Source organism: Lupinus angustifolius, chromosome LG07, assembly GCF_001865875.1.
Source record: "Lupinus angustifolius cultivar Tanjil chromosome LG07, LupAngTanjil_v1.0, whole genome shotgun sequence".
In the NCBI taxonomy this organism is placed as follows: domain Eukaryota; kingdom Viridiplantae; phylum Streptophyta; class Magnoliopsida; order Fabales; family Fabaceae; genus Lupinus; species Lupinus angustifolius.
The window spans coordinates 984,626-1,004,339 of record NC_032015.1 but is presented as its reverse complement, the minus strand read 5'-3'; the positions used below and the strand labels follow the sequence as shown (position 1 = coordinate 1,004,339).

Genomic DNA, 19,714 nt, shown 5'->3' with positions numbered 1-19,714 from the left:
AAGTTAAATAGCTTCTATGGTAAAGTTGACAATATAACACTCGATGGATTGTGGATAATTTTGTCACCTCTACTATCTACGATGTTACCATTACTGTTGTCCATCTTTCTTGGACAATGTCTTTGACCTTGCTCCTTCTGAAGTTCATATTCATATCTGCCAATTCCCTGTATCTGAATATCAAATCTCAATATGGTTGATACAATGATTCTGATTTAAGGACCACTTGCTTTCCATTTTTAAGTATATTTCAAGATATATATAAATTCAAAACTAAGTTTATATATAACAGATTATAACTAAAAATGGAAATGAATTAATAAATAAATACATTATCACACTATTGTCTGAAAAGAATAAAAAAAATTAGGTGCCTAGACATGCATACAGAATATGTCTGATTATTATCTTCCACATGAATCCAATTGAGCATGGATAAATGGTAGCTAGAAATCAAGAAAATTCAAAAGAAATAATACAGAAAACATGTATAAGATAATGTTGTTCAATTTCAATTGTGTGGATTCTTTATGATTCTTTGTAGAACCACAGTCCTTGCTCTTCTAATGTCACGACTACACATATCAGCTTGGACTCCTAAATCTTCAACATTCTTCATAAATACTCCAAGATTCTTCTTGATCTCATCTATTGCAACTTTCACGGCTTCTTCTTCGATGGCAAAATCCACATTATGTAATAGAGATTCGATATCAATTTCAAGCCGATCGATGAGAATACGGATATTGTCCAGGTCCTTTATAGCAACATAAGTACCAGCCTGCATTGAACTTATTACTTCCTTCTGCCCCTTCAATGCATTTTCATAGTTCTTCCAAAGTGAGTCAATCCACTTTCCCATTGAACCAATCGGGATTGAGGTAGCAGCCGCTATAGCAGCAGCAACCGGTGGAGCAGCGATGGCTGCTGCAACAACCGAGCAAAGCAAGACAGCAGCAAATGTAGCTACGAATATCATACTTGACAACTTCCTCCAAGAATGGATGTATTTTAGTTTCTTATCAAGCTTGTTTTTCTTGAGTTGCAACTTCTCAAGCATGATTGTCTGGTGCTTATAAACAGATTGAAAGATTTCAAAGAATTCTTTGGTAAAAGGGTCACCAGCCGCCTTAAAATTCTTCAGTTCATGTAACGTCCTTGTGAAGCGGTTGTCCCGTAATTCTGTTTCCTCTTCAAACTGCTGAAGAGCCACAAGGATAAGCAACTGGCTATCCCGAGCTCGCTTTAGGCACTTCTCCAATGCAGTACAGAAATCTAAAGTCTGTAAGCTATTCTCGAAGTATTCTTCAACTAGCTCAAACAATTCTTGGCTCTTCCATATATCTTTCTTGCAATCCAATATTACCTTGACAACTTCCTGATTCATCTCCAATAGACATTCTGTTATTTGTTTCAGAGAATCAAATGAAAGGGATCGAACTTCAACCCCAACCGCAAGAGTATTGATAACCTGATTTGTTCGAGTTTGAAGTGTGGTGTCGAAAGACCGCAAATCAGCATCAACCTTGCAAGCAGCCTCATAAGAACTCAGCTCGGTGCTATAGTGCAATTCGGTATTGAGGTTAACAGCAGACGATGTTTCAGGGACTTTCTTGCTCATATGGTTTCCCATTGCACCAATAGAACTAAATCTAACAAAAGAAAAGAAAAACAACCAATTTAAATTCAGAAACCACTAATAATGATTCCTTGAGCAATCAATAAATTGAAAGTTAATATGGTTCTTGGTGCAATTGGTAAAAGAAAATCTCAACCCAGCACATTAATCTCTATAACTTTGTGATTAAAAATACAAACTACATACACAAATTATACCAAGCTATCCCATAAAGTTGCATAAATAAGAAACTTTAACCATCATAGTCATAACAGACAAGTAAAATAAATAGAGAAAATGAAACAGACCCAGATAAAGAATTTAGAAAAGTTCAAACCTTTGAAAGCGATTGAAGAAGACAATGAGAAAGGATTGAAATTGAACAAAAGGGGGTGGGGTTTTGTTTCTGTTTTTTGTAGAAAGAGGAAAAAAGGAAGATAATAAGAAATTTTGAGGTGGAAAAAGAATGGAGAAGCTTAAAGAGAAAAAGAACCAAGAAATGTGGATATGGGTTGAGATTGATTATTATTTCACAATGATCGCTTGCACGCATGATAAAAATGAGGTATTGCAGATAGAAAACGCGGGAAGCAAGCTATCACTCACTCTTTCTCTCTTTCTCTCTTTCTCTCTTTTTTTCAATTTCATGTGTTGATGTTTTAACGCGCAAAGAAAGTAACATAGTTACAATGAAGTTGAGTTAATGAACAAGAAAGTGCACAGCACAAGCTTCATTCAGCTTAGGTTGTTGTTAACAGCTCAAAGTACTATAATGTTTGCAAACATTACAAACTATATTCTATTTCTAGTCGGTGAATTAATTAGCTCAATCTAACTTTAATGTCACAATAAATGATACCATGGTGTAAGTACACTGAACAAAAATTAAAAGTTGTTAACTTTTACGTGTTAAAAAAAATGAAGAAAAACATGTTAGGAACAAAGTGCTAGATGATAGATCAAAAGTTGGATGATTCGATTTCTAAAAGCGACAATTGTTGGGAATGATGGTCATATGTCCATAAATTAATTAATTCATTATACACATGATGAGAAAATATTTAGTTATAGTATAAAAAATGAAAAAATGTTTATAATATGTAATGATAACTTACTTAGTAAGACTTTCTAACATATAATGAGGAAGCAAGATTTGTTAGTTATTATTATGCCCAACCATTATTACCGTATAAAATAAGGTGCTTTGTATTAAGATTAGAAATTAGTAAAGAGAATAAAGTGATGTATTTGGAGGTAAGTTATCTCATCTAGCGAATAAATTTATGACATGTGTTATATTTAATCATTTTCTACAAAAATATTTCTAAAACTAAACAAAATAGTACATATGTCATGTTTTTACTGGCTGAATGAGATAATTATCTTCTAATATGGGGAGATTCTTTATTGGAATTTCTAAATAGTGAAATATGCAACTCAATCTAAAAGCTAGGAAACGCAGCCACGTATAATTTTCCCTCATTCCTAACCTTATTTTGGATCAAATCCAATGACGAATGAGGAAAGTTACATGAAGCAGATTGAGACAACCAACGACAAAATAACTAATTTTAATTTACCAATCTAGCCAAGCACTCGTGATATTTTGGAAAGTTGATGCGTACCAAGATTACATAAGTTAATTATTGGAAGTAAATTGACCAAACTTTGGACTTTCCTTTCCTATTCGTTTTTAACTGATTTTTGTCTTCATTCTTTACCACATAATGCATGATCTCTTGAATCAAATCTATACATGACAATATATCACTCTAGAGAGAGATTCCAGTGTTTGGTCATAAATTTGGAGAACCCTTTCGTTTTGTTAACTAGCTTTAACACAATTGAATCTTTTTGTGTGCATTTGCATCGGTGTATTAATTTGAATATTTTTTTGTCATGATAGAATAATGCAGTGCTTCTCTTCTTGTTTTGTCATGAGCATGCATTTCTTTAAAGTAATTAGAGTGAGAACATTGCACTATTATTTATTTACACTTCATACTTACCAATCATGTTTATTTTATAAATCACAAGCCAACAATTTTTGTATGGTTTTTCATGTTATCCTTGTACAAATGAATGATTAAATTCTCAATCGGCTAAGTGAGGCCTTATTAATAATAAAAGACAGTATCTATAGAATTTTAGTCCCTTTCACAAATAACATCCAATTGCTAACCAAAAGGTGAATAGCCCGATTCCTGAAAGCGACAATTGTTAAAGGGACAGCCACAAACCCCGAAAAGAATTAATTCATTACCCAAAAAGGTGTGAAGATACCCTTAATAGTAATAATTGGTCACTTTTTTTATAATAAAAATCTAAGACTATTACTAATTAACAAGTTGAAAGTGTTGATATGTAATTGAAATACTAATAGGCTAATAGTATACACGTTTGAAATTCAGGGCATCAAGAAAAGCTAAGCAGTGGTGCTAAACGTAAAATAAAATAAAAGCATGTTAGGGTTATACTGTAAGGCCAGCTAACAGAGTAAAAAAAAACCCCAGCTATGATAAATTAGAAACATCGGTTTGTGTTAGTGCCAAATCAAAATTTAATCTCAATTTAAGCCCAACCCCATGGTGATACAGTATATCTTAGTGCCAAAGTTTAGATCTACTTGTTGTATAGATGAACAGCAGTGAAGATGAAGAAACCTGCCATCTGCATCACAATCAAAAGGTTATATCACCCAAATGCCATCAAGACAAAACATACATAGATCTAATAACAACTTAAATTTACAGTGGGCAGGGTCTCGAGAAGCTTTTAGAAAAGAATCTAGCTAAGCCAGCCAGAGATTAGGTGCCACTTAATCCAAATAGCTAAAATTCAATTGAACATTTCAATGCAAGTTCACATTTGCACAAGTACTGCTAAGAGAAATGAACTTAACAAGAACATTAATGTACATCAGTAATGGTGAATAATTTTGGTTTAAGATTGGACACAAATTCATTATCTAGGCCTGCTAAGAGAAATGAACTTAACAAGAACATTAATGTACATCAGTAATGGTCAATGATATTGGTCTAAGAATGGTCACAAATTCATTATCTAGAACAGCAAACTATTTCCAAGTTTGCACATGAGCTTCAGTTTACCTATGCAGTAAACTAGTTTACATGATATGTACAGTCAAACATATATTAAACATAAACATGAAGCATGCGGATTGGACCTATCTTTACGAAAGATATGTGTTAACACCATTTGGGATGCATTAACAGGTTCATGGAATGTATCGTACACAGAGTCAAGGACATATTCCAATTCATATATTATCCCTGTCCAATGAGATAGGGAGAGAAATCCTCACCATTGAAAATGCTGCTCCATAATAGGGATAAGCTGCTGGAATAAATCGTTCGTATTCATTGTGTCTGAAGGGACGGACGGGAATCTACAAGGAAAGTTCAACACAGTTCATGAATACTGTTTTCAATAGGTTGCTTACTACTATAATGTATGATTTCAATATTCTCTTATCCAGGCGAAAAACTCTGAAATATGAATGGTTGAACAGTATGCATAGATAATAGATCACAGTAATAAATAAAGCAAAGCTAGGTACCCCAGAGGTCAACATCTAAAAATAGGAAATTCTAAACCCATAAAAGTGCTATTACACACACACACACACATATATATGAACGTGTGCAGAAAAGTTTTGAAGTGGCTATGCTCATATTCAAAGGTAGATCTGATGATGCAGAAAGGTCGTTTGAACTTTTGCATGGAAAAAAGGATACTAGGGTTAAATGACTCTTTAAAACTCCGAAATAAAATATTAGAGGATCAGCACTTACCTGCTTTGATAAAGATAAGGTTGTATGCCCAAGTTTTTGGTACTCAATTTTGAATTGGAAAACCCCATAGACATCAGGAACCTTAAAAGATGTGAAGTAACGACCCTGAAAGAGAAAACATAATCCAGAAAATCACACAAGAGTTTAGTGGAGAAGATCACAAGTGTATCACAAAAAGAAATTTCTAAACTACCTTTCCATCAGTTGATAAAGTCTTCAAGACATAGGGGCTCATCATGTAAAATTGCACTTGGACATCATCAGCTACGTAAGGTTCCCAAGTTATCCCAGACCACTCATAAATTTCAACAGAGTATTCCTTCAACAATATTTGAGAAGTGAGTTCCAGTTAGAAGTAATGTTTCAATCACAACACAATCATTGCATATATTAGCATTTAAATTACCAAATCGTCGTTGATCCTATACATGGCTGGTTCATCAGCTTCCCCAATTTTATGGTGTTGCACATTCACCGCCTTAATATCAAAATATGAAGCAATTGCATATTAGTTAACAGCAATCATGCTAAATGAAAAATGTCACTAAACTTGACAGAAGTACTTTTCCCTTACCTTGAGGTGACCTCTTTCATGGAAAACCCATTTGCTGAGTTCAGTCAAGAACTGCTCATTACCTGACTTATCATGCCTGTTATTCCGAAAAAATAAAAAACCATTACCAACCTTCAACTGCAGCAAGTGTGTTCCACCACATTAAGGTGGATAAATTAAAAGAATTGCACAAACTAGCAGATAGAAAGTAGAAATTTTATTATGGCAATGCTAAGAGAGGAGACTGCTACTCCAGTACTGAACTAATTTATGGTAGAAAACAGGAAAATATTAGGTTTAGCACTTCACTCACTTGGTTGGATTCCCAGCCTTCTGCACACTAGACCTGAAAAATCTGCACAAAAATCCAAGTTTATGATAGTGAGAACGACCTTCAGATCTTACATATTACAAAACCCTGATTAAAAAGTAAGCACTTCATACCGGTTGCTGAACAGGCTTACTGAGCCCGAGATCAATATACGAGCATTATTTCTTGCCTGCCAAAATATAAAATTAAATAACGGATTACGGCACTTGTGTGGAATTAATCTTTAAAAAAATCATAGCAGCATGCAATGGACCATTAAATGTGTGGAACATAGGTTTTCTGAAACAACAGAAAAATCAAAATATCTAAATTATTACAGTCTTATTGTGTCTTACTCAGGAAATAACCAGAAAATGGGTATGGGAGGCGAAAAGTTAACACATGTTAACCAAAGTTTAAATTTCTAATAAAAACTGATCAAAATATCTAAATTTTACCTTTGACATAATCATTTAAAAAGAATATCTATGTAATGATTAATGAATATATTACCATTATATAATAATATATATCATACACAGAAGAAGAAAATTCTTTGGCGGTGACCACCTCTTTTTCCCACTACCTGGTTCCACCCCTGGTCTTACTGTGGTAAATAATAAAACTTCAAAATGGAAATGGATAACTTAAAAGGAACATAGAATAAAGAATTAAACCCTGTATGCAAATTTAAAGGCAACAATTGACATGTCAAAAGATAGCTAGAGACGTGCAGATAAGGACTGCAAACAACACAAAAAATAGGTGGTTAAGATATTACATACCTGTATAACTGATACCAATGAGATTGTAGATCCAGTGAGTGATGGAGGACTTGTCAACTTAGATTTTGGATTGGCAGAATAGGCTGAAGGAGAAGCAGAAAGAACTTTCAACACCTAAGGTGAAACCAAAAAAATATAAAACATGATACATTAATCTCCAGTTCCCAAACTTAAATACAGTAAGTTTAACCATAACAACTAAGAGAGAGAAATATTACCAGACTATTGGAAGGATTTAATGAATGCCCAATCCCCTGGAAAAGTACTGGAGCCTGTTGCACATAATGAAAACATCAGACAGAAAAGATTGTGTTTTATAAGAAGCATTTGGTAGTAATGCCTAATGTTATTCAGAGCCAAAATGGAGCACAAGACTTCTCATTAAAGTGTAAAAAACTTAACTGCTATCATTGGGTACAATGACTCAACAAACTATCTACCGATGTCAAGACAAAGGATAAACGAGGGAAAATGAAATGAGCAAGAACAACTTCAAGGGCTCAAACAATCGCAAACTTTAACAGTACTGCACATAATGCATCTAATTAGCAAATTAATTAACAACGCACTTGCCTCAATTCTTTTGTTTCCCAAAATCGCATCAGACTTGACGAAATCATCACTAGCAATCAATGTATGATCCCCTTCGGTGCCAGAGACTGCATATCCAGAATGGTCTACAACCAATGCTTCAGGATCCTAGATAAAAGTAAAAAGAAAACAAAAGTAAATGATAACACCCGAGTAAAAAAATAAATACAAACAATATAAGCTAAGCACATTATATCTCAATTAGACATAGGAAAAACAAAAAACAAACCAAAGTAAAATGAAGAATTCAGCTAATCAAATTCAAAGTAAGCACCTCATCAAAGTCTACTCCACTCTCAGTGGCAATTGTTCGTATTAAATCCGATGCATTGCTATCAGCAGCAACTATCAAATCATGACCAGAATCAACAAAATCCAAAATAGCAGCAGCATCAATAGACCCTCCAAATCCTGCACATTTTTTACAATTAGGTTAAAAAAAACATCACCAAATGAAACCAAAAAAAACCTAAAAATACATGTCAAAAAATACAAATAACAATTGAAAAATAAAATTAGAAATCTCACGTTCGACGGTGGGACAAATGAGAATTAGGGCATCGTAGAGGTACTGGCCATATCTCTGTATCGCGATTTTGGGATCATCGGCGAGTTTGAAATCGAGATCGAAACCGCGAGAATGAAGGGAATTGAAGAAGAGAGAGTGAGAGGATTTGAGAGCAAAATCATCGAGCAAAACGAGGACGCGCCGTTCTGAGGGTGTATCGGAAGAGAAAGAGGTGCATAGCAGTGGAATAAAGCTCAAGCTCAAGAACACATACAAGATTTCTAGCTTCGACATTTTGGGTCTCGAATGAGTTTCACAGAGTCTTCTTAAGGGGATGGGGTCTTTTCGTAATTTCCTTAATTGGATTTTGTCCCCATTGTTTTTGGACTTGGGCTTAATTGCAATAGTGTGGGCCCAGAGCACAACTTTTTAACTATATAAGTTGTTTTAAATATAAGAAATATGTAATATTTATGCATTTTCAACTTAAAGATTTGTACACACTACATTATCCATTTATATTAATCATATTTCTTATATTTCAAAATCAATTATAATTAAATACATTTGTTTGATATAGGAAGAAAGTTAATGTGGGTGAATGAATTATTTATACTAAAATATATCTATCAATTGTTACATTTTTTGTGCTACGTTTTTCAATGGATGAAGTATTAAAGGACACTATTACTATTTGAATATGAGTGTAATATCTATATAATATCAGTATAAAAATTTAAAAATATTCACTACATTATTATCATTTATTTGTATTAATTTTTTTGGATAGTCAATATAATAAAAAAATGAATGGTAGATAATTGATTAACAGTATATACAACAATTGTAACCTTTTTGGACATCACATCAATTGCATTTATATTCTACTATATATGCAATGTTACCATTGTTCTCACCGGTGGTGGTTGGGGTGAGGAATTGAAACAAAGTTAGCAGCTCATAATGTAATGTAAGATCATTTTAGATAACGTTTCCATATCGATAGATGAGAGCCAATGATTATGAAATGATCCCCTTCTCATTTATAGGATTTGTGTCTCAACATTTTACATTACTCTATACGTAATATTGACATTATCCGACCCATATCCAAATGAGGGAGATTTCTCTCAAATAATAGAGAGATATGTAATTTTTTCCTTTATATTTTAAGGATAAAAATATAATATCATTTTAAATAACAAAGATATAAATGTTATTGTGTGTTACTTTTTCTTTACATTTACACGACAATTTTCTCTCCATTAATAGATAGGAGTCTCACTCTATCCAAATATGGGTAAAGGAATCTCAAGAACAAATAGAAAGTTAAATTATTGATTTTGTCTTCATATTATATCTAAAAGTTAAAATTGTCACATCATACAAGAATTCTCTTTATTTTTTATGTATTTTTTCTCCATTAATAAAGATGGTCCAAAAAATCGTACTAAGTTAATGAGAATTTATTGTTGTGTGAGACATTAACATTTATACAGGTGAACATATGTTATCCCAAAAAAGTGTATCACTTCATGTGTCACGGCTTATAATTTGTTAGAAACATAATTAATTATTAAAAAATTAATTTAAATATATTTTTTCAACTAATCACAAACATGTACTCCCCATTTATAAACTATAAGGAACCAAGTAGATTGAATTTAAAATTCATGCATGGTTAGTTTAAAGTTTTTTACATTGTCAATACATTATTCACCGCTTATTTAAATTACTTTTGTTTGATAATCAATCATGCGTAACATATGAATGATAACTTATTTGTTGATAATGTAAAAATACTTACAATATCAGTATATACATACTAAATATATCAAGATTTTGGTTTTTAGTCCATTTCCGCATTATCAACTTACATAGCTACATAATACATGGATAAAATAACTTATAAGAACTAATTGCAGTAAAAAAGTACATGGATTAAAATGAAAACATTTTGAACTTTTGGGCACCAAGACTAAAATGACTAGGGTTCTATTAATCATATCACCATTTAATGGAAATTCCATAATATTAAAGATCAAGACAATTTTTTTCCAAACTTAAGGATTAATTCTATCTTATTATACATCAAAAGCTTAAACAAACACTTAATTGATTTTTTCTCGAGCTTAATTTTGTTTTTAATTGGATTTCAAGATGTATACATTCTATCTTATAATGCAAATTTAGTAATTTTGATTACACATTGGTAAATTGGCAACGGTAATGGTTCCATCAATTTAAAACTTAGTCCATTCATTTTCCCCCTCAATTTTACGACCCAAAAATCCAAGACTTTCTAGTATATTTGAAAGTTATTTTATAAAAGAATAAGTGATCGAAATTTATGTTTTTTTAACATTTATTATGTGTGAAAAAAATCTATTAGAATTAGATAAAACTTTATCATATTATGAAACATTAAACTATTTCTATAAATTATTTAATGAAAATTAAAAATACCATGATGAATTTGTTTAAATTGGGTTAAATTATGTCAATTTTTAGGTCACTAGTATTTTCTTTATAAAATATAAACTTCAGATATCAAACTGTTGCATACTAATTATATTTTATATACATTATTTGTCTAAAAATTGAGTAAAATAGTTTCATCTTTCATATATTTCAAATATATTGTTAATCTTGATGTACATAAATGAATATAAAACAATGTTGTTTTTTTATGAAAATTGATAAATGAGATCCATGACATGAAAAGATAGTGTGAAGAGACAGAAATAAAAAATAAATTGAATTTTTCTATTGTTTGAAAAGGTAAACAAAGAGAAAGGAGATATTTTTCAATGTCAAAAATATCATTGTATATATCATTTTAACATGTATTTTGTGTGAAAATCGTTATAACAAGTAATCAAGTTGTTGGCTTGTGTCTTAATATAACATCGTGATATTTCATCAAGACTTTCAACATAAGGATTTCACATGGATCTATCATATACTAGTGGCTTTAATTTTGTTTTTGTTGGATTTGAAGGTTTGTAGGTTTTCCAATATTATACTCAAATTTAATTAACATATTCTTCTTATACATATGTAAATAATGATGTTACTCAATGATATTTTTTTTAACTTTATACCCTCAATCCTCATTGTTCAAATTTTAATTCTACCATTCTACATCCCTTGTTTTGTTAGGCTTTGTTGTATGTTGAAAAGGTTATTTTTTAATGAATGAAACATAGGGTCTATTCACCCAAAAAACAAAGGGTCCAAATTATATAAATCTTTTGAATTTTGTGTATTCTCAGTGGTAACAATTATATTTGAGTTGAATAATATTACTATCAACAATCTATTGACATTTAACACACCTGAAAATAATAATATCATATTTTCAAATTAAACAAGGTTTTCAAATTTGTTTATGTTCATACCATTTAAAGATTTCTATATTGAAAAAGTATTAATTTCTTGGCTGCCCCTTGGCAAATACCAAAATTGACTGTATTGTTAGCATAAAGATCTATGTTTAGACAATATTTTATACATAATTTATTTATGTTACTTTTATGAAGAGTCAATAATGATTACAAATAAATGTTAAATAATAAATTGACATTATATAAAACTCTTTCACTATTAGATATCGTATACATTTTTGTCTTCTCTTTTTCCAAATTTCTAGTTACATATATTAAGTAATAAAGTGTAATATTTATGTATTATCAGTATAAATATTTATATACAATTGGTACTTTCTCTATAATTCATTTGTATTACTTTTTAAAAAACCAATGATAATTAAAAATAAATGATAGATATACAATGGCAATGTGTAAAACTCTTATTATGTATTAGTACATAAATTCATGTGTAAGTAATATAAATGCACTCCCTTTACATGGATAAATATTAATAATAATACTAAATATATTCCTACAATTGTTATTTATTCATACTTACTAATATATAAGACAAATCATTTTTTTGGTATCCTCTTTTCTCTTTCACTAAATTGCCATTAATCATTTGTTTTTATTATTGAATTTTATGCTGATAAATAAAAATATCACGACATTTACAATTTACTAAATATCTGATTATCTCATAAACTTATCTTCATAATGTGGCAATTGCCAATTTTTTGAGATTTTTTTATCTCCTTTTTTAAAAACCAACTTATATAGATTTTAATACATTTATACTTTAGGTAAGTTTTAATATATAATTATTGAAAAAAATATATCACATTACCTGAATGATACTTTAGGTACGCATACACAATATAAAATTTTTATATACTATCAGTTCATCATCTATCATTCACTATTTATTTTTTAATCATAATCAACTCTAAAAAAATAATATAAATAAATGATATATGATATACGAATTATGTATAAATATTTATAGTTAATTAGTTACACTTAACACTACTTTTATTTGAAAAGGTTACACAGTTCTATTTTTCTTATATAATAAAGCCCCACTAATAATAATAATGTGTGATTAGCAGTTTCGCACTTCGTTTCTGCGACTGAGGCACAGGTTGGTTTCTCTTCAGCACTCCCCTCTCTCTCTCTCTCTCTATATATATATATATATATATATTCATACCTTGCACTGCATATGGTACTTGAAACTTGGTTCCGATTATATTCTTTAATGCATATATAACATATGTTCATTCATCATTTGGAAAGAAAAAAAAACACATGTGTGTTCATATTGATCTATAATTGTTCACAACCCATAATAATGGGTTTTGCTGTGTTTTATGCTATTCAATATTATTGTTATCTCCATTATCATGAGTTTTTAACTTATCAATAGCACATAGCATTATGTGTAAAAAGGTCTTGGCTTATATAATTTTCTTTGTTCCTTCTCAATATGTATAAAATTTTGGTTTTATACTTCTCATATCTAAAAATTGTGTATTTTGGAATAAGAATAACTAACTCTATTTAATCCTCTCATATTAAACTTCTATTAGCTCTTAAAATAAACACAAATCCTAACAATATTGCTTATGATCATGCATCATAACAAACAAAAAATAATGACATTTGGTTAAAGAGTGTATGATTATCACAACATTTACTATTCATTCGAGATATATTTTTTTTATGATGATTAAATATTTTGAATGATACAGCCACAATTTTATAAATCATTTTTTGTGTTTATTTGTAATTGTTGCCTTATGTTATTTAGATTTTATTTCATGTAACTTTTTTAATAATGGTATAAGGCAATAAAATAAAGAGTATTAAATAATTTAAATCACATCTCGTCAACTTTTCACTCTTATGTTGTGCACCATTTATCCTTCTCTTTATTTATGGTATGGTGTTGCTATTAATCAATTTGTCTATATTTCATTTTAGAGATTAAAATATATTTTTTTTGTAGTGAACAATAGTAACACCATGTTTCTTCTTTATATATAGTATAAAAAATAAATAAATATATTTTTATTCATTCATTTCAAAACAAATGTTTCAAATGCATTTCTTTTATGAGGTATATCTTTTTTTGAAATTTTTATGAGTTATCTACAATCTTCTTAACCGTTACCTAATTATTATTAAATTAAAAGTTTATCATGTACTTTTTATTTATTTATGTGTTCTTAATGTTTTTTGGTACTATTCTCTCCACTCTATAATTAAGGAATCGAAATCACTTTGATCTTTTAGTCATTCTGATTACACCACTTGTTCATTACATGTTTTTGATTTGTCTCAGCATATTTTTTTTTACTAGTCATCTTACTTTTAAACAAGATTTGGAACATTGCACAAATTTTACTTCTTTATGTACATTCAGCCATATACTAAGTTCTTAATTCCTCTTGAGATTGACAGAGACAAAAGAAATCCAACATGTCTGACATGTTTCCTAAGACTTCCAAAACCTCTGAACCTCAAAATGTGAGTGGTCTAATCTAAATTTCTGTATCTGCAATCTTATTTGATCAAACTTAACTTTTCTTCATTTTTTTCTTATCAGGAATCTCCCAATAATCCCTTGCCACCATGTTCTTGGTCTTCTAATATGCAGGTATATAAATTTATTTTGTATCAGTCATAATGTGTACTTATAATCTTTTATGTTTCTCATTCATTCATATTCATTCATTCATAGGGAAAAAACTAACCCTCTGTATCACTTTTAACTATAGACATATATTACTCCTCAGTCTACTTCAGCAGGCTTCTGTTCTTATCCCTCAGGGATGCTAAGCCAGGTAGTTAAATATATTTTCATGTATCTTAAACCAAATGCATATTTGCATTGCTTTGACTATGATCAAGGTTATGATTTCGGTAGTTTCAACAACCGTAAACGTCGTCGCATTTTTCCCGCAATTTATAATCTTGACTATGTTGTAGGCAAAATATATGTATGTGATTCATTTTAGTGTTATATCTTGTTTTGGCCTAGGCATGGAGCAGGCCACTTCAGTTTGATTCTCTGCATGATCCTAGGAGGCTTTCAAATTATCATATGGTATCTGAGGTAATTATAATTCCCTAACCATTTAATACATTTGTTCAATGATGAATAAGTTTATGTGCATATTCATTAATGTATATGATAAAACTCTTTTTGAATGTTGGTCAGGGTTCTTCTGCAATGTCTTTTTCAGAAAAGTTACTAAGGGTATATGGTGGTAAGAACCTGGACTCAATTGAAAAAAGTGATGAGAACTTACAACCTAAAAGACTAGCAACTAATGAATGTGAAGAAAATGTGAAAAGAGATTCAACCCCTGAAATTAACTGGTAAGGAGTATATTGTAGAGGCACATTACCTTGTTCTTCTGCTGAATAACTTAATCAAATTTTGGTAAACTTATTACTGGTAAATCGTCTTTGCACAGTGCGGCGAGTGAAACCGGTGGATCACAACATGAACACCATGATGCTAACAGTGGATATAGATCTACAAAAAAAGTACTTCAGGTGCATATAGAGCTAGCTAGCTGGGAAATATTGTATTAGTATATATTTATGTTACTCGGTATGAAACTAATTTATTAAGATGTAGTTCAGGATGCTTAGAATCTTTGGCAACAATGTATGATGATATCCTTTTTCTGCTGCAGGGCTATCCTTCGACTAAGAAGCAACAATGTAATACGATACTCGGGAATGGTAGGTTTAGACTTCATCGGTTTGTATTTAATCTGTTACATTGGAGATGAAAATGCATGTTTTATGATCTCTGAGATTTGAGCAGGGCAAGTAGCACAGAAGAAAACTGATCCCGAAAATTGTAACGTTGTTGAGGAGAATAAAAAGTGTGGTTCACAAGCAAATTCGACTAATCTTCTGAATCAGAATTTGGAGACAGATATGAATGCAGCTGATACTAATCCCCAACTTCAAAAGCTGGTACTATATACTTCTATGAATTGTTATTTTTATCATGTTAATTAGATTCATGGTTTGCTTGGAATGCCTTAGGTTATGATCTTTGTTCTTTATAGACTCTAGTATTAGTCACTTTTGGTCCTTTTGCATGAAGTGCTGCAACACCATTTTCACAATGTCTTACCATTTATTTATGATCTGTATTTACTATGACAGGAAAGTTTAAGAAAAAAAGAAAGGAAAAGGGAGCAAAATAGGGAATCATCCAAGAGAAGAAAGATGAGGAAAGAGGTATACACTACATCATGCAAAATATTGGTGGAAGTGTATTGAAGTGTTTTTTTCTTTCTGTAATTTTTTATTTATTTAACACATTATTTCTTTAGTAGTTTAATTGCTTTCATAATTCTGTAGTAGTTTAGTTCCTTTCATTCATGACCTTGACAGCAAGAAACTGAAGAGCTACGCAAAAGAGTGGAAAATCTTCGGGATGAAGTTTCCGAGCTCAGAAAAGAACTTCTTGGCATTTCTGAGCAGAGTGAGGAGGTCCAAAAGGAAAATGAATCCTTAATGGTATGCCATTAATTAAACTCCTAGTTGCTCCATTATTTACAGCTTAATTCTATGTTTTTCAGCTAAGACACATAGAATAGTTTGAGTTTGGACTGTTAGAAATGACTACTAATTTCAGCATTGAACTTGTTATGTTGTGATGACAGCAAGAACTGGTTGAGAAATATGGAGAAGAATCAATAGCAGATCTTATCAACAAAAAACCTGCTGCTCCCTGAGTCCCTTGTGGCCAGTGGAAGTTGAATGAGAAAGTTACAGCTATCAGAAATTCAGAACATCTATCTATCTAACTCATATATGAACACTCCTAGTTCTCCTTTGGCTTTCAAATATTTACAAGTGTTCCCATCATTTAAACTTCATTATGTAGTGGAACTACCTTGTTTGCTTCATGATGCAGATTACTATTTAAACTGTAGTTACCTAGTACATATAAGTGGTTTACTTGGATATGCAGTTCGTTGCAAAGTAGCATGAATTTTTGAGTACTTGAGTTTGCAGCATGTTTCTTCAAAGACAAACTTTGGATTTCTAGTATATTACTTCTTTCACCCAGGAGTCTAATAAACATAAACTCTTTCAATCTGATGCTGCAAATGAGCATTGAAAACCAATCTTCTTTTTTAAATGCTATGGGTTCTTATGGAGTGACCAGGTGACTGAAACTCGTAATTTTTAATTGTTCTTAAGATTTTGCAAAATACTTAGATTGAAATATTGAATGCTTTTAATTTGACTTTGAAGTAAATGGGTCGTATATGGTATTAAGATCAAAACCACAAAAAAACTTTCCATCAGCAAACAAGTGTGAAATAATAATAAAAGAGATAAGAAGAAACAAAGAAAACTGGAGCATTGCAGAATGTGCAAAAGCAAAACTCAATGTGCTCATAAAATGATTCCTTTTTTGGTCTACAAACATTCTTTTAAAACTAATGAAATTTACTGTGGAACTGGTCTACACTCTACACAATGAAGATGCCAAGAGAATTTCTGCAGAAACAATCACTAATCTGAGCCTTCAGGGAAAGGTTTAAGAGCATCATGCTTCCCATTAACGTAGTATTCAACAATTGCTTTCATTCTTGGAAGCTTATCAGGGTGGTAATTCACATGAATAATTACTGGTTTCAATTTGCTAAGGTTAGCATCATACCTTACTGTCTTGAACAGAACCTTACTATTCATGAACTGATAGAAATCCATAGTTCTTCTTGCAGCATGAAGACCATCGTAACCAGGATATGAGGGGTAAAAGAGTTCCTCGTTGAAAACGGCCTGGTCCCATGCCTTCTCATTCGAAAGTCGAGTTGCCACGCGATCCAAAAGTTCAACTGAAGGGACTGTTGGTCTGATGTAGAAGAACCCAGAGTTGTAAACCCATATCCTCATAGTATGTGCAAATCTAGCCCACCCCATTGCAGGCTCATCAAACACATCATTATAGCCGTAAGCAGTCATGTTATCATGACCATCACTCATGGACTCCACATCTGAATCACGATATAGATGATCGAAAGGGTTCTGCAAATATACTATGTCAACGTCTGACAGAAGAACACTATATCCCAACTGCAAAAATTCTCTTAGAATGCGAAATTTAAGCCCAGAGACAGCATGATTCCCTCCAACCTTTCCAATGGTATCAATACCTTCATCTGGGTCTCTCTTATAAAATGGGACTTGATTTGCTTCACAATACTTTGCAATCTCTTCATCTAAAGCAACAACCAGATAATTGGATATACCAACTCTCTTGATATTGGTGAACCAGACCTCCAGCATCTCCTTAACTTTGGAGTTCGCTAGTGCAACTATAAGCTCCTGCTTAACTGCAACTTTCTCTAATATCTTCGCCAATCTTGGGTTCACAGATTCATCAGGGACAACAGTAGGAGTGGTTCTTAATCCCTTGACGGTACCAAAAGGTCCAGCTTTTTGCGACTTACCCAATACAAGAAACTGCTTCTGAGCCTGGTCTTTCCCTTGCTCTGCAAGCCGGAGCCTTTCAGTCAATTCCCTCACCTGCTTTTTCAGTTCAGCATTCTTCTCTGATACTGCCACAAACTCTGATTTCAACATGTTGGCCCGATCTGAGGGTTCACATTCATCTGAACCTTCCTGCCAAACAAAATATCCATAACAAATAAAATGAAGATTGTCATGCCTCATGAAATTAATACAATTATACAAATCAAGCTAGTTGTTTGAGGAAGAAGATGCAGATTTATATTACTTGGTACATTTGATGTAATGGTAGAGTCTCGTTATTATACTAGAGATATGGAGACTTCTAGGCTATCATACCTGATTGATTGCTACACTATAGAGCTCAATGTATAGTGCCATACTGCCACTACGAACTAAACGCTAAGTTCTACATAGTGCATGACTTTTCATATAACAAGTGCTTCTTAATGTTGTAGCAGTGGAATAGTAAATAACCACTTTGCATTTTCTAACACAAGTAGCCTATGCATTACGCAAAGAAACCGTTGAGTTTTCAAACATGTATCAACCACATCCAACAACCCCAAACATATGAGAAACCAAATCTAGACATTATTTCCCTTCCAAATCCACTGATCTAGACACACACAAAAAGTCTATATTGAACTACACATTGAAAACTAGCATTGCTACAATTTTATCTAACACTCTCTCACAAGCAAAACTAATCATAGAGATGTGAAGTGTTCACATGATCCATCTAAGGTTATCAACTAACTTAACAAATCTTAAAACAAGAAACAAGCTTGTTCAGTTAGATCAGCAAGGTCAAACACAATTACACAATAATGCAGGAGAAATACTTATTCAGAACTGATGAATTCGAAGTCATCGGCAACCATCATTGAAGAGAATTAGATTGACATAAACCCAAAAGCTGAAAAATGAAAAGCTGTAATCTTTTTATAAAAAGCTGTAATCTTTTTATGAAAAGCTATAATCTTTTTATGAAAATGGAACCTGGGTCTTAGATCCAGCAAGAGAAATGTGACGATTAGCGGTGACAGTGTGAGGAACGAAGAAGCCATTGGGGAACAAAAAAGCAAAGACACATCCAATGAGAATTCCAATAACTATGGCGGTTATGATCCTTGATTTGCGTAGAGAATGAGCGTTGTTCCTCATCAAGGGTCCTTCTCTGCGACCAAGCATGTTTTTTTGTCTCTTGATTTCTGGTTATTGGGTTTCTTTTTTGTGGGTTTGAGGTTAAGGGTTGAAGAATGGGAAAATTAAGATTGTTACCTGAGACATTGAGTTTAATTTTTAAGAGAGATTGTGACTTAGCTACATGATTCTGAAATTATTACAGTGTTACACAAATACAGAATAATAAACGTGGATGATTCAAGCAATGAACATAGCAGCATTTCTAGAATATTTCTATTTTCTAGGTTTGAAAATTGTAATGCATTAATTAATGAGAGTAAAATATATATTTTTTATTATAACTTTTATTATTTATTTATATAACTTTTATTTAAGAGTATGAATGATTAAAAATTGTATACATGGATATTGCAAGCAAAATCCGTAACTGATTTTACAACACATTTTAAAAAAGTACTCATAGTCATACGAGCAGGTAAGAGTATTTTAGTACAT

General features: G+C 31.6%; 4 protein-coding genes across 6 annotated transcripts; 1 reads left to right on the top strand and 3 right to left on the bottom strand.

Moving 5' to 3' along the window:
• LOC109351517 (UPF0496 protein At4g34320-like) lies at nt 297-2,388 on the bottom strand. 3 transcript variants are annotated; one of them, XM_019592973.1, is made up of 2 exons: nt 2,112-2,388; nt 297-1,652 (listed from the first exon to the last, which is right to left on the bottom strand). In XM_019592973.1, exon 2 carries the CDS (start codon nt 1,631-1,633, stop codon nt 512-514), a length of 1,122 nt encoding a protein of 373 aa, XP_019448518.1. In that variant the 5' UTR covers nt 1,634-1,652; nt 2,112-2,388; the 3' UTR covers nt 297-511. The 3 variants fall into 3 exon arrangements, with proteins under 3 accessions (XP_019448518.1, XP_019448517.1, XP_019448519.1); XM_019592972.1 differs by having other exon boundaries at nt 1,956-2,387; XM_019592974.1 differs by lacking the exon at nt 2,112-2,388 and adding an exon at nt 1,927-1,980.
• LOC109351516 (dolichyl-diphosphooligosaccharide--protein glycosyltransferase 48 kDa subunit-like) lies at nt 4,029-8,513 on the bottom strand. The gene is made up of 13 exons (XM_019592970.1): nt 8,201-8,513; nt 7,947-8,083; nt 7,655-7,780; nt 7,300-7,353; nt 7,082-7,195; nt 6,431-6,486; nt 6,300-6,341; nt 6,008-6,083; nt 5,840-5,911; nt 5,627-5,752; nt 5,434-5,538; nt 4,944-5,027; nt 4,029-4,288 (listed from the first exon to the last, which is right to left on the bottom strand). The coding sequence occupies exons 1-13, from the start codon at nt 8,472-8,474 to the stop codon at nt 4,241-4,243; spliced, it is 1,314 nt and encodes a 437-aa protein (XP_019448515.1). The 5' UTR covers nt 8,475-8,513; the 3' UTR covers nt 4,029-4,240.
• On the top strand, nt 12,669-16,556 carry LOC109353036 (G-box-binding factor 1-like). The gene is made up of 12 exons (XM_019595225.1): nt 12,669-12,695; nt 14,018-14,083; nt 14,163-14,213; nt 14,335-14,400; nt 14,598-14,672; nt 14,778-14,938; nt 15,037-15,118; nt 15,262-15,310; nt 15,396-15,550; nt 15,746-15,820; nt 15,977-16,102; nt 16,249-16,556. Exons 2-12 carry the CDS (start codon nt 14,036-14,038, stop codon nt 16,318-16,320), a joined length of 960 nt encoding a protein of 319 aa, XP_019450770.1. The 5' UTR covers nt 12,669-12,695; nt 14,018-14,035; the 3' UTR covers nt 16,321-16,556.
• Nucleotides 16,897-19,444, bottom strand: LOC109351514 (arabinosyltransferase RRA3-like). The gene is made up of 2 exons (XM_019592968.1): nt 19,073-19,444; nt 16,897-18,223 (listed from the first exon to the last, which is right to left on the bottom strand). Exons 1-2 carry the CDS (start codon nt 19,262-19,264, stop codon nt 17,111-17,113), a joined length of 1,305 nt encoding a protein of 434 aa, XP_019448513.1. The 5' UTR covers nt 19,265-19,444; the 3' UTR covers nt 16,897-17,110.